Consider the following 14,195-nt stretch of genomic DNA (forward strand, 5'->3'; position numbering starts at 1 on the left):
TTGGCCTTTAACGTGCACATGAATGCAAGCAAGTAGGAGTTCTTGCATTTCGCCTCACCGAAATTTGGCCACCGTGGGCTGAAATGGAACCCTGGTTTGAGATTTGCAGCAGCTGCAGAGCTGCTACGGCTAACGCCGCCATACTTGTACTTCGAATGCTCGTTGCTTTGCAGGGCACCGGTTCGCCCCGTTAAGATCTCATTCTTTAGTTGATAGCTTTCATGCTGAACGGTTTCCTTAGGCAGCAGTAAACTCTGTATCACTTTCACACTGTGCTTAGGTTCCATAACGTGGTATACTTACCGTCGCTTTCCCGCTGCAGGGGTAACGTTCTCACGGAGCCTGTCTACAGCGAAGGCCAGCCATGCAATTCTTGTCTTGACGATGGTTTCTGCAACGAGACGACAGGACTGTGCATGGTATGTACTTTGTGTCAAAGTCACACCTCGCACCACTCCCTTTTTCTTCGCTTTGGCGAAGAGAGGCAAGGCGAAGCGCTTGGGAGCGGGGATACCTCTGCGCTTCTATCACTGCGCAACACCCATCTGATGGATCCTCTATCCTGACTCATTGTCGTCCTGAAACACAAAAATAACAAAGGGCCTTCCGATGACTGCTGTAATCACTGCTAGTTGGCGGGCTTTCGAAACTCTATAGTACATTTTATTGCATAGCAAATAACAGCCTTATTATAAGTAAGAGTGCGCAAAAAGTTGCGCGAGTTTATTGTCCGTCAGCGACAGAAACGCCTCTTAAAAGGAAATATTAACAAGAAACAGTCAAGCACAATACGCGAATAAAAACTTGCAAGCAAATTTAGCACTCACGAGAAATTGAACCTCGACGACAAAAGCCCGATACTTGATCTTGTACTGTCAGCACATGGCTACGCAATAGTTGCGCTTACAGTGCTGTCATGTGCATTCGGTGTCACCAGGCGCAAACATATCAAAATAGGAAAATGAATCCCATCATTTACAAATAACGACTAGAAACCTGTCACCATGCAATCCCATGATTTAAATCACCATGTTATAGCTCATCGCCGTACAGGTCAAGGATAAGCACTGAGAACACTTGAAAAAAAAACATGGTTCATCGCTCGGTCATGGTAATCGGTATAACACGAAAGTGAACTGTGTCGTCACAGGAGTATTTGGCTGTTTTATATTGATGTATGAGTGCTTGCACCATGTCTATTGGTGTTTCGCAACTGTGGCACCGTTGTACGTGGATGCATCCACGTTGACGCCTAGTGGCACATCTCCATCCCGAAGACTAACGTCCGTGGTCTTGTCTTCAACCTTGTAGTAGCTTAACATGCACACGGACACAGCATAGGGTAAATCCCGCGCAAAGATGGCAACAAGAAGCACGTAATGAACACTCGTACTTGATATGCACTGATTCAGAGCGTCACCTGATGAGGGAAACGGCAAGGCGTGTGCTCCCCAGTAATCGGGTAACCTACGCCTGTGCTGATGCATATCACAGTGCTTCAGTAGTGCGAGAGGCAGAGCTCGTAGCTTGAGCCGTGAACGCGGGAAGGCGTTCACCGCTGGCGTCTCCCTCGCTGCACTAAATCACTCACTGCGCGACATTCGCCCGCGAACGTCATTGCCTTTCCGTGCCGCTTATTGGAGCAGTTTTATTAGCAAGTTCTATCGCACTCGAAGCCGTAGGCGACGGAGAAACGATTGGTGCGTGTGGAAGCTGCACTACTCTGTCGACGAGTCGTCACGCTAACACGACACGAGAGACAAAGCACGTGCTCCGTCGTCATCAAACCAAATCATTGCGTACGATGCAATGCACGGACCGTAAAATTTCCTAGAATAATTCATCGAGAATCTCCGTTGCGCTGAAACTGCAAAAGCGCTCTGTGCAATTGTTAGTGCCATGATACAGTGCTTCACCGCTTCTAGACGGCGACACTGCCCCGCCAACTGTGAAAGGGAGGCGTAAGAGGTAGGCCCGTAGCCAGGAATGTTTTTCGAGAGGGGGGGAGGGGCACTTGCTGAAGACCTTGACTATTTGAGAAAAACACCTATTTTTTATTTATTTTTGAAAAACCTACTTCACCAAAATTTCGGGAGGGGAGTGGGGGCGAGCCCCCCCCCCCCCCCCCCCCCCCTGGCTACGGGCCTGGTAAGAGGTATAAAGCACATTTGCAAAGGGTGATGCAAGTGCGTTGGTGGCGCAGTTGGTAGAGCTCCGGGCAGCTTTCTTCGCCGAGCGAGACTTCGTGGGTTTGACTGTCAAGTCATGCTAAACAACGAAAATTTCAGTCAAGTCTTGGTGCACCCCGACATAAAAGACCTTCTTGTTTAAAAAATAATTCCAGAGTCCTTGCCCTAGAGGGAAAAGGGGTCCAGAGAAGCTTGGCGCGTGCTTAATATTTTGTCTATCCGCATTGCGCAATGCTCCCCCCTAAGTGTTTCCATTCCGCCATGCCGGGAACTTGACCTTCATCCGCTTAGCCGCTTGGCATCATCTATTGGCAAACAAAATAACAAGGCTTGACCAGTAGACATACGCTGCTACATTACGCTCCGGTGTCGCAACGGGCGATGCCGCCACAAGCGGCCGTGCTTTCTTTGGCTGTCGGTTGATGGTGCTGTAGGCTGCCGCATAGGGTCACTAGAAAATCAGAGTACCGCAAAGGTGGGCTGCACGCGGGCAACATTGGGCGGCGGCGGCCATTTCCCTTCCAGACCGCCAGGCGCGTTGCTAGCGTGTGTTGAGAAGTGACCGATCTTTTAGTCTCGGTGCCGTGTTACGCTCGGCGGAACGGCATTATGTGTGTGTGTGTTTCTTCAAGAAGATATTAGGAGTGATTTTGAGTCATCGACTGGTATGGATCGACTGCGTGGTTAGCGGTGTAACTAATGAAGGCCAAACCCCATATACGCGAAAATGCACGCGACAGCAACGAGCGACGCGACGTAGATCGTCTTCGCGCAAGCGGTCGCTTGGATGGGCAAACCCCATTCACGCGACGGCTTCAGCGAGCGATCTCCACTGTTGCTGGCATGAGGGCGTTTACTCGTGCCAAAAGTGGCCCGTAGTCAGCGGTATGCAATGTAAAATACGATGCTTTGTTGCTTAAAGGTACATAAAAAGTTTATCATTGTCTTGCAGCATTTTTTTCGATCCCATCACTGTTGCTACGTGCCGCCAAGCCGCGTCACAGACGGCGCGGGACTTGTAGTTCCCGTCCCTCAGGGCACGTTCGCGTTATGTTCGCGTTCAACAACGTCAACGTTGCGCTTGTCGCCGTTGGCCATGTTGATGAACGTTGTTGTTGATGCGCGTCGATAAGAAAGCTGAGAAAGCGACGACAATCAGCAGTACGTCACTGATGCATCTTGTTCCGGTGTTTTGCTATTGGCTGCTTGAGCACAGCACTTCCGGGCGACGAGCGACGGATTCCAAATCTGAAAAACCGAGCGATCGCGCGAAATCGACCACGCGACACGTCGCGCGAACGGCTCGTTTCGTCGCTCATAGCATCGCTCGTCGCTGTCGCGTGCATTTTCGCGCATATGGGGTTTGGGCTTGAAACGTACGGCGAATGTTTCCATGTGCTCGCGAACTCTCTTCATGGCTTCATCGGTCTCTGTTCGTGTCACGCCCGGGTGTGTTCGCTAGGTCCGGAGCTGTAAACATAGTTGCATTAGCGCAGTGACATCGTGCGAGATGCCATTTACTTTGACATTTGGTGAACCTTGACTGTTTGCGCTAACTTTGCAGTCGGTGTTCAGGTCCACTGCACTCGAGAACGTTATCGAACATCGAGAATATTCAACATTGCGTCCTTCGACTGATCGCTGACACATAGCTTGCTTGCGCACCATTCTTGCTGTTCAACTGGTTGATATGTGTAATACAAGTTGTGTGTGTACGGCAATTCAATATTGCGTCCTTCGACTGATCGCTGACGCATAGCTTGCTTGCGCACCGTGTTTGCTGTTCAACTAGTTGATATGTGCAATACAAGTTGTGTGTGTACGGTAATTGGTAGTTGTGCGCGACGTATTTATACCTTAGTTCGGAGCGCCAGCAGCCGAACGCACGGGCGAATCGGCGTGCGGTACGTAAGGTGCATCTTATCTTGCGATACGTAGAACTAGGCCATCAAAAATGATTGACATCACTACATAATTGTTTCATTTACTATTTCTTGTCTCCTTAATATTCCCAACGTTGCAATGAATTTGCAAATATTTTGCTGTGTTCCGACAAAGTTTTTTTTTTTTTTTTTTGGCGTTGCCAGCGCGTAAACAGCTGGGGTTCGGTTTCTGCACTGCTGCACTTTTTTTTTCATAATGCACTCCTATTAAAACTTCCTCGGCACTGTGCTTTATGATCTTTTGATCAGAAATAGCACATCCCGTAATTTTTAAAGCGCATGCTACTGCAACACAGTATGTATACAGTTGAAACCCGCAATAACGAAATCGGCGGGGAAAGCCCAAAATTTCGCTCTTGCGGGAATTTCGTTGGCGCGAGAATGCGGCAGAAAAGTCATGGCAGTTAAAAAAACACATTATATTTCAAAAAGTCAGTAAGTTTGCTTTGGCGGGCATTACCATGCAGCATTTTCATGCCTCTCGATCGGGAATCTCGTTTCCCACGGCACAAAGTTCACCCCATGCACTGGTCAGTGACGGCGGCACTGCGCTGCCACGAGTACAATCATGAAGTGCGCCTACAGGCGAACCTTCTTCCGGCTCCGCTGGATCAGCGTGGATCAGCGCAGAATCGTGGACAGCGAGCTGCACGCAACGCCGAATTCTTCGGCGACGTCCATTTTTTCTCTGCCCTTTTACACCTCACTGATGATTGCAGCCTTATCTTCCAGCGTGATGAACTGCCGCTTTTTTGTTGGAAGCGGCATCATCGCAGCAGCGAAATAGGACGAAGCAATCGCAACACACAGTTCACGTTGCACCAAGCGACCAAGCAAACACTCCACAAATGGCTCCACACGCGCCACCATGTGCGCGCAAAGCCGACAAAGCCAAGCACAGAGCCAAGCCAACGAACGAAACTCCATGAGGAATGGGGATTTGGCTACGTAGTCCGCGATAACGAGCACGTGTTTCGGCAAGCCATCATCATCATCATCATCATTGTCGCCAACTTTATGTTTTTTTGTAAACAATGATGGTGGCTGCTTCTCAAGTGCGCTGTAGCGATAGTTTTGCACAATTTAAGTGTAGCATGAATGCATTTCAGCAGTTTTCGATTGTAGGTAATGTTGCGAGAATATATTATTTGCGCACTCGTGTTTCAAAAATTTCGTTAATGAGGGACTACCGTATGAATCTCTTTCGTATTCGCGAGTTACGAAATGCATTGACTCCTATGGGCGTTCGCCGGTGCTCCGAAAATATTTCGTTGCGGTGAGAATTTCGTTCCCTCGGGATTTCGTTATCGCGGGTTTCGACTGTATACCTATAGGGCTCGCATGAAATCGTCTCCCTCAATGCGTGGGATCTGCCTTTTTTTTATTTCTCACCCACTAAACAGTATTTTAAGGTTACGCTCGGCGCAATGCAGCATTAACAGCATTTTTTTCAACAAATTTAAAAATACGCTTGATAACATTGCCTATATATATACCAAGTTTTTCAAGACAGTTCCACGCTTCTGTTTTGCGCAATGGCAAATGATCATGCCACAATTGCGTTCAAGGTATACCAATAAACAGTTTTATTTTATTAAATCTTCGATTTCGCTCTCGTGCGTGACACGCTTATAAATTCGGATAGCATGCGTAATCTGTTCAACAGATCAAGATATAAACAGCCGAGCAAATAGCTAGGTATGCCGTTTTCGATATCGCTGACCACAGCGAACCGAAAAGATGAAGTATCCTGTCGCATAAGATCTTTTCCAGCAAAGTTAGTGTAGTTCACTGCAGGAAATAGTGTTATTCGAGGGGGCGAATTCATTCCGGCCAACTATGCAGCCACGTAGAACGGCGGTCTTGTATTTTTCCCCCACGGCATGCAAAAATAAACGAGATTCCCAGAGTAGCTCACCAGTAACGTTCGATTGCTGGTGAGCTACTTACTTCGGGCATCTGCATGCAGTGGCGTAGCCAGGGGGTAGCACACCGGGCCCGTGCCCTCCCCCACCCCCCGAAATTTTTAGCACGAAATGACACTCGACCACATCTGCCTGCCAGACCCCCACTTCAGATCAACAAGGTGCCCCCCCCCCCCTCGAAAGAAATGTCTGCTTAGGCCCCTGTCTGCATGACGCGTTTAAAAAAGCGAAGAAGTACTTCTGGCGACCGGGGTACTGCTAAATGTATGGCCACGCTCTGCATTGAACGCGCCTGCACCCAAAGCGCTTGGAAGGAATATGGCGGCGAGAGGTCACGTGATGCGATTAAGCCAATGGCGTTGGTGGCGGCTCGCGGAAAACAGATGCGATACTCTGAAATTTTTCTAGTGACTCTACTGCCGCAGAGCGCAGGCCACGTGCTAGCGTGTTCCCTTTCACAAAGGACGACAGTGTACTACACGCAGAACAGGAGCAACCGACGAGCAGCCAAGAAAAACTTGCATAAGATCGCCAAGCATATTCGACCGCGAAAGAATTTCTTTTGGCGTTTCAAAAACACTATTCAGGCTTCTGATACACTGCGTCCACAGAAGCTGAAGTCTAACTGACTTCAGCTTACACTAACTGACTTATGATTACAGGATACGAATAGCCGGCGCGCTAAACGACTATTGCTATGCGCTCCCCTCTTTCAGTCGGGACCTCGAAGATTCCACTCTCCTGCGCCGGGGCAACACTTGTTAGCGCCGGCATCAGTTCCGGTGGGAGAGATGACGCGTTTTCTGGACACGGCTCTACCGGGCGCCTTCTGGCTTTCGCTAACCTACCCTAGAAATCGTCCATATGTACGGCACCAGAGCGAGTAAACGCACACGAAAGGCTAAGAAGCTGATTGGGCGAATGACATAAACTAAGTATCCCCCCTTGCTCTGCTTTCAACGCTTCTAAAGCCCAATACTGTAACGCCTTGAACGGAGGCGCTGACAATCAGCAGCCTTCTCACGTGCAACCTGCCTCGTTGAGGGGCTTAGCGCATTTTCATGTTGTCCCACCACGTGGCCGATGAATCTGCGTCGCTTGCAGGAACAACTGGCGCAATGCTTCGTCGGCTATCAGCATTACGCTCAGAAGTTCCACGTTACGGCACTCCTATAAATGGGGCCAGCGAGTGTGGTGCGTCAGATGATTCCGAGGAACAAAAAAATGAAGGCGTGATATACTGCGTGAGATTTGCACGAGTGTCCCGAACGTCGAAGCACCATTAACCAATAAAAATAAACGCCAGACACCCAGAAACACGGCGTTTAACGAAGCAAAAGGAAAAACTACAGAATTAAGGGAGACAGGACAGAGATTAAAGGTTCGAGAAAGGCGTCTAAGTTTGAGCTGGATGGACGCACAGACCCGGGCTCACGAGATCACTACCCAGCTGGTGATTATTTTCTTGGTGGCCTGGCATCCTTAGCGAGCAAACTGACTTTAGGACTGTATCAGTTGTCTTGAGACGAGTTGACGAGGCGCCGACGTTCTTGGAGCGGGGCGAAAAGGCTGTTCTGCTCAGTCATCCACATAAGCCCCACGCAGCGTGTGTAAGTCCAGCGTGGACTATTTCGCTACGGCAAGTTCGGTCAAGCGCTTCTCTCCCACCAAGACATAGCGATTTATACGGATAAAGCTGCGTGTGTTGAGAGTACGTTGAGCGGATGGATCTCTGCCGATTCCAGGCGGAAACCACAGCAGGGAAACACAGCTAACAGCGGCGCCAGCCAAAGACGTGGAAACGGTGCTGCTCGGCCCGGCCTGCGAAGCAAGCTCATTACAGCATCGAGACTGCCGCGCCTGCCTTGGAATCACTACCGAACAGTGTTCCGGCCCAGCCCTTACAAAAATCCCATATATGGACATATATAAAAATTCCCATATATGGCCACATCAGGAATTGGGCATATCAGGCCCATATATGAATATTCGCCATATATGTGCCATATATAGCCATATATGGCTTGATATGCCCAATTCCTGATATGTGCCATATATGGCCATATATATGGCCTGATATGCCCAATTCCTGATATGCCCATATATGGATGAGGTCTATATATGAATGCAAGCCATATATGGCTTTATATGGGTACTTTTATATATAGCCATATATAGATGACTGCTACATATGAATTCGGCTTGTGAGCACGGCATAAATTAAAGCTGCAGAAATCATTCTACAGCTAGAATTAATGCTCCATGATTATTCATGCCACCTAACGGTCTGCAGTAGCAGTCGTGTTTTCAACACGAGGGTTGTGAGCTGTTTCACTGCCCTCCCAAGAAAAATTACAGTTATCCTCAAAGCTTTATTGCTAGAACTATCATTTTGCTGTTCATTACTGTTTGGGGTCAGCAGATGACTGTTAGTCAAGTTATTTTAATGTATGGAGACATTCACTGCACAACAACAGTTTGGCAAGGCAGCTAAGATTCAGATCGGTCATATTCTTTTAACATGCACGATCGAAGCATTCTGTGCCCATGTAGCTAAAAAGCATGCAAATAAGTTGCGCTCTAGTTTCTTTTTAGTGATTTCATTCAGGCTATATCAACTTTTCACGAAAAGATACATTGTGTGTAAATTGAGTGCTTATCGACATATTCTATTCAGTTTCAACAGGGTGGCTACTTGGGCTGGTTGGTACTGCATTCTAAAAGGAAAAATACGTTCTTTGTGCGCAAAACGTTTCAGGAAAGACAGATAGGAGTGCGCTCTGTCCTATCTGTCTTTTCTGAAACGTTTTGCGCACAAAGAACGTATTTTACAGCGAAAGCTGTTATGAGATCATTTCACCGGCCGTTTTTGGCGCCGTAGTTGTCCGCCGCCGCCGCCGCCGCCGGTGTCCGTAACCAGTATCGCTCGAAATAAGAAAAAAAAACGAAATAAGAAAAAAATTCCACGATGGAACGAGGTTCGAACCTGGGCCCTCTGCGTGTGAGCCCAGTATTCAACCTCTGAGCCATGCCGGTGCCTGAAACTGCTTTGCAAAATGGTCCTATACAGGCTTCATGTCGGGAAGGAACCACATTAGCATATGCAATATAGCGTGGCAGAAGAGTAAAATAAGCACCAAGCGTCGCACAACGCGAATTCTGTAACCAGGCGTCACACAATGCGAATTGAGCAACGAGTAGGTTGTTGAATGCTTCCAACCCATTACAAAGGACTCTGCCATAATTCTTCATCGTCATCAGGCACAGCATCAACAAAGTGCGCATAATGCCTTACATGCGTTTAGCAGGTACCAACGCTCTCCGTAGAATGACGAAAAATGGCACAGTGCCTGCTGCCCTACTTCTCAAAAATTACAATGATTTATAGCGTAGTGGGCTCCTCACAAGTGCACTTGTATTGGTTGCCAAGGAAGCCCATAAGCGCATGATCCACTTCCTCGGGGTCTCAGTAAAATTACACTGATTTATAGCGTAGTGGGTTTCTCGCAAGTGCACTTGTATTGGTTGCCAAGGAAGCCCATAAGCGCATGATCCATTTCCTCGGGGTCTCAGTAAAGTTCTTCGCCCCCCCCCCGTCTCTCTCCCACGTCAACGTATGTTATACAGCATGACGGGAGAGGGAAATAGTGACCGGGCGTCACCCAATGCAAATTACGTAACTGGTGGGCCGTTTAAAGATTTCAACCCATTACAAAGGGCTGAGCCATAATTCTTCATCGTCATCAGTCGTCGCGTCAACAAAGTGCACATAATGCCTTACAGACGTGTAGCTGGTGCCTCGCTTCTCCGCAGAATGACGAATAATGGCTTAGTAGGTGCTTCCCAACTTCACAAAAATTGTGATTTATGGCGTAGTGGGTACCTTTCTAGTGTACTTGTAGCCCCAAGAGAGCTTAACGGGCTCTAGAAACGCCGCTCTTCCAGCTTTCGCTGTGACTGTGCTGCGGTTTCAGCGCAGGCCTGGCGTTTTTTTACTATTCACTTTCATAAACACATTGTCCACCGTGTTTTTATTGAGAATATTTTTGCGTGTCAATTGGGATTCTTTTGCGAGACAAATTAAATTATCTACTTGCCACTGACCATGTGGACTGCGTGTGCATTGAATGATTTAGGGGACATGATATTTAACCTTTATGGAGTTCGACCAATAGCGGCTGGTACGCAAGCTTGTGATATGCAAGTATAGTGAAAAAATGGCGGCTATAAGTCTCTGTGCGAGTAGAAATGGAGTGACATTTGTTGAAAACCAGACGCTAAAAAATTGTGTTTTCAAAACGTTGCCTGCTTTTGATACAGCTACTAAAACATTAATATTTTAATCAGTTGCAAGCCCTAAGCAGATCAGTCGGGTTTAATTTGTCGACTTGTACAAAATTACGTACAGTGCTCACGGATTCAAAGGCGAGATCACATTTTTTAGTATAACGACTGGTATGCGCAACCGCTCGAGATAACCACATCCATATCACAACTAATCTGGTCTCTACATATAATGTTCCTCTGGTCTGCGCGTTCGAGTCGAAATTACGCCGATATGACCCGAACTGAAGACGGTGGAGACGAAAGTATGTACGTTAATTGGTCCTACATTGTCCCGTTTGAATCCGTGAGTACTGTACACCGTCTTCTAGAATTGCCCTCGCAAGACGTTTTAGCCATGTGCACTTTTCTTCAAGACAAGCGTAATTCTAAAAACAAGGTAAAAGCTGGGCGAGAACCGACAATTTAGGACACGGGCACATAAATGTCATGACACATACTTTGGGATGCGGATTGCCAACCGTTTTTCATTTGTTAATTGCGTAAGTTGGTGTTCTCTTTTGGTGTTCTCTCAAATGTCAAAGCAAAAAAAAAAATATCCAGATATATTTATGTTTTTTTTTATTTTTACGAAAACTACAATAACACGAAAGCCATAATTTAGTTGGTACAGCGTTTGCTTCCGATAAATTGGGGGAGTCATGTCTGGAAGAAATAGAAAAAAATAAAATAGCTAGAATACGACGTCTTAATCACGTAACCACAATTATTATGCAGTCATATACTAATCAAAACATGCAATGCACTACGCTTTGTGAGTTTTCATAATTTTTGAGTACAGCGTAAGAAGGCAATGAAAACGATAAACTTACCTTAAAATTTAGCAGAGGCTGTTATGTACAGAGCCAGTAAATCCAAAGGAACTTAATCACAACTTAAGACGACCACACTTATCCGTACAGCTTTTCAGAAAGGAAGATGCGAGGAAAACTTGCACGCAAGCTTAGGCGTCCATTTTTCCGCACCAAAAGTTAACGATGCTCAAACCAACGGCCTCTCCACAAAAACACACTTGCCTCTGCATCCACAATTGCACCACATGCAGAGAAGTAAATTCCTCAGGTCTGCGTTGAAGTCAGTGCAATATCAAATCAGTCGCTGAACACGAAATACGAGCTAGAGAGATCACAAGTGACGAACATTAGCCGCGCATGCTGCTCCGGTCAGCAAAGAAGCAACAGCGGCGCGGATGGATACAGCCTCGATCATGATGCAGCGCTAAGGTGTCCGTGAGATCACCAATTTACACAGTTGTCGCTGCAGTAAATTTTGCGAAGCTTATTGGCAAACAAAGTTTCAACTCTTCATAATTATTAACGCGATATTAACACCTTACAAGTTAAACTTTTCGTGTGCTATTTTCTTTATCGCAACCGTAGATGGGCCACGCGCCTTCTGGTCGTCTGTGTTCCTGCGTGCAGTGGAAGTTTCCAGTATGCATTCGCCGAGTTGCTCACCCCTCAGACCGGAATCGCTTGTCCACGCTTGTGTCCGCCGAGTGAGTGCAAGCAGCCCCGCGTTTAAAGGGACTGTCTACCGTCCTTCATCGCTTGTCTGTTCCGTACCGCAATCAAAAGCATACCGTCTGAAGTGTCCAACCTTGCAGCGGTTTCTCTGGAAAGTGAGTAGAAAATTTTAAAACAGAATTTTTCTATCTGCGTTCGGTCTTCTTCCATTGGTGTGAATACGCCCCACAACACTGATTGGTGGACGCGATGACGATTGTAGTGCCGGTAAAACTTAAAGCCGAAAGCACATGCCATTTCTGTAGGATTTCTTTATTTTCGCTGAACACTAATGCAATGAATGTAACAGTCGTTTTAAGCGCGACATCGGTTAAACGAAGCATTATTATACGATTACAGAACACTCGTTTTGCTATGATTGCCGTCTATGCGTTTATTTTAGCACTGCTGCCTGAATCCAAGCCAAGTCGACCCGCAAAAACAAAACAGCGCTTTTGGTTCTGTCGGCGCTGTAGCAGACCGTATCAAGAGACGAGACATGCCGTTGGGAAACCTAAGCGAATTAGAAAAGAACTTTGGAACGCATGAGGGAACAGCAATGCTCATGAGGGTCTCGCAGAAGACCTACTCAGGAATTAGTTGTATTTTTCAGAGCGGTGTGCAATACATCAATTTCTTCGTCTTTGGATGTTTTATTCGGCACAGTTTACAGATTTCTGATAACATTTTTCGTTGCCGAGTTATTGAGAAAAGAAGTTCTAAAGTTTCGGTTTCAGAAATCGCGCAATACCGAATCATCTGTAGCAGGCATGACAGCACCACCAAGACAGGCATTCACTACTTTAACGGTATATCCGTCTTTACTTCACTCCATCAGCAAAAAGTTGCTTAGATGCAGTAGCCGTTAATTGCTGCACCAACAAGCGTTGGGTGATATTGATCAAAATCACCCAGCGCTGTCGATCGATACGTACATTGCCGCATGAAACATTCTGAAGTATCGTACCTTGCTTTTCGTGACGTGCAGCCGAACAGAAGTCACAGCTGTACTCTTGAGCCGCTTTCGAATCCTTCTCATGTTTGCACAAGGCGCTTGGTAGTCCGAAGCGAGAAAGTGATTGGAACACACTCGGCTGTAAGAGGACAAACTGTACCCAAGGGCATCTTCCCACAGACGTTTCTGTAACGGTCTTGCAGGCAAACGATGTAACGAAACTCCTGTTCTGATGTAGCGATGATAAATGCATGCCTTCACAGCGCAGCACGCGCGAGACATCCTAACGACAGTGCAGCGTAACGGTACAACCAGCACGGGGTGTTGAAGCAGAAGAACTCGAAAGCGGCGGCGTCGGCAGCGCCGCCAGGCGTCTTTTTGGACGCGTGAGATAAAAAAACAGCAAAAATTACTTTTTGACGCAATCGAAAGCTGTTTCAAGAGCGGAAAATACACTTTCAAGTTCTACATGTTTGTTTTTAAGCAAAATAAGTCCACCTGCGTGAAAAGTCTGTCACACCTATAGATTGCGGGAATTGCGACCACTTGGCTGTTGGGTGACGCTAGCGGTCATTCTTTCACGGTTTTCAACATCAGATTAAAATTATAATTCTTTTTTTATGGGACGAAAGCGCGCTCGTTGCCGCCGATGTGACGAACGATCTTCTCATTTTCACCACAATCAAAAATATTTTTCCGAGCGGTAGACAGTCCCTTTAACTAGTCACGCGGGTTTCGGGACAATAGGGCTCGCTCTATCCCCGCTGGCTGCCGAGAGGCACAGGTGCATGTCCTTTGAGGGAGGCGTTCGTAGAATCTGCAATTCGCTGCTTCACGTACGCTGGCTGCCACGACGTGTTCGATCCGGATATTTATCTTACTTCTCGTGCTTTAATAATAATAATAATAATAATAATAATAATAATAATAATAATAATAATAATAATAATAATAATAATAATAATAATAATAATAATAATAATAATAATAATAATAATAATAATAATAATAATAATAATAATAATAATAATAATAATAATAAATGTACTGTTCCTACAACCCCTAGATGAACGTTGAATCAACGATATTACTCCCATGGCAAAAATCATATGGCCCAATTGAAACAAACGGGTGTGTCCGCGTACCCATGAGCCGCTGCGCGCGAGCGTGTAATTATGCATGTGCGCGCATATGTATACGTATTCGCGTATAGTTCACAAGCATATGCGCCACACTGTTAGTGTTGAAAGGACATAGCCCCATGTAGTTTTATTTATTACGTGGCTGCTCTACGGAGCGCTGTAAATAGAATGGCCAGTCTGGTTTATGTAAGG

The 14,195-nt window shown here is 46.6% G+C and overlaps 1 protein-coding gene across 1 annotated transcript in view; it reads left to right on the forward strand.

Moving 5' to 3' along the window:
* Positions 1-14,195, forward strand: part of LOC119382283 (CRISP/Allergen/PR-1-like) — a 443,882-nt gene that overhangs the window by 329,755 nt on the left and 99,932 nt on the right. The window contains exon 6 of the mRNA XM_037649987.2: positions 323-419. Coding sequence (XP_037505915.2) covers positions 323-419 — 97 coding nt within the window. The remainder of the gene's footprint in view (positions 1-322; positions 420-14,195) is intronic.

The sequence above is a fragment of the Rhipicephalus sanguineus genome, chromosome 2 (genome assembly GCF_013339695.2).
Source record: "Rhipicephalus sanguineus isolate Rsan-2018 chromosome 2, BIME_Rsan_1.4, whole genome shotgun sequence".
NCBI lineage: Eukaryota > Metazoa > Arthropoda > Arachnida > Ixodida > Ixodidae > Rhipicephalus > Rhipicephalus sanguineus.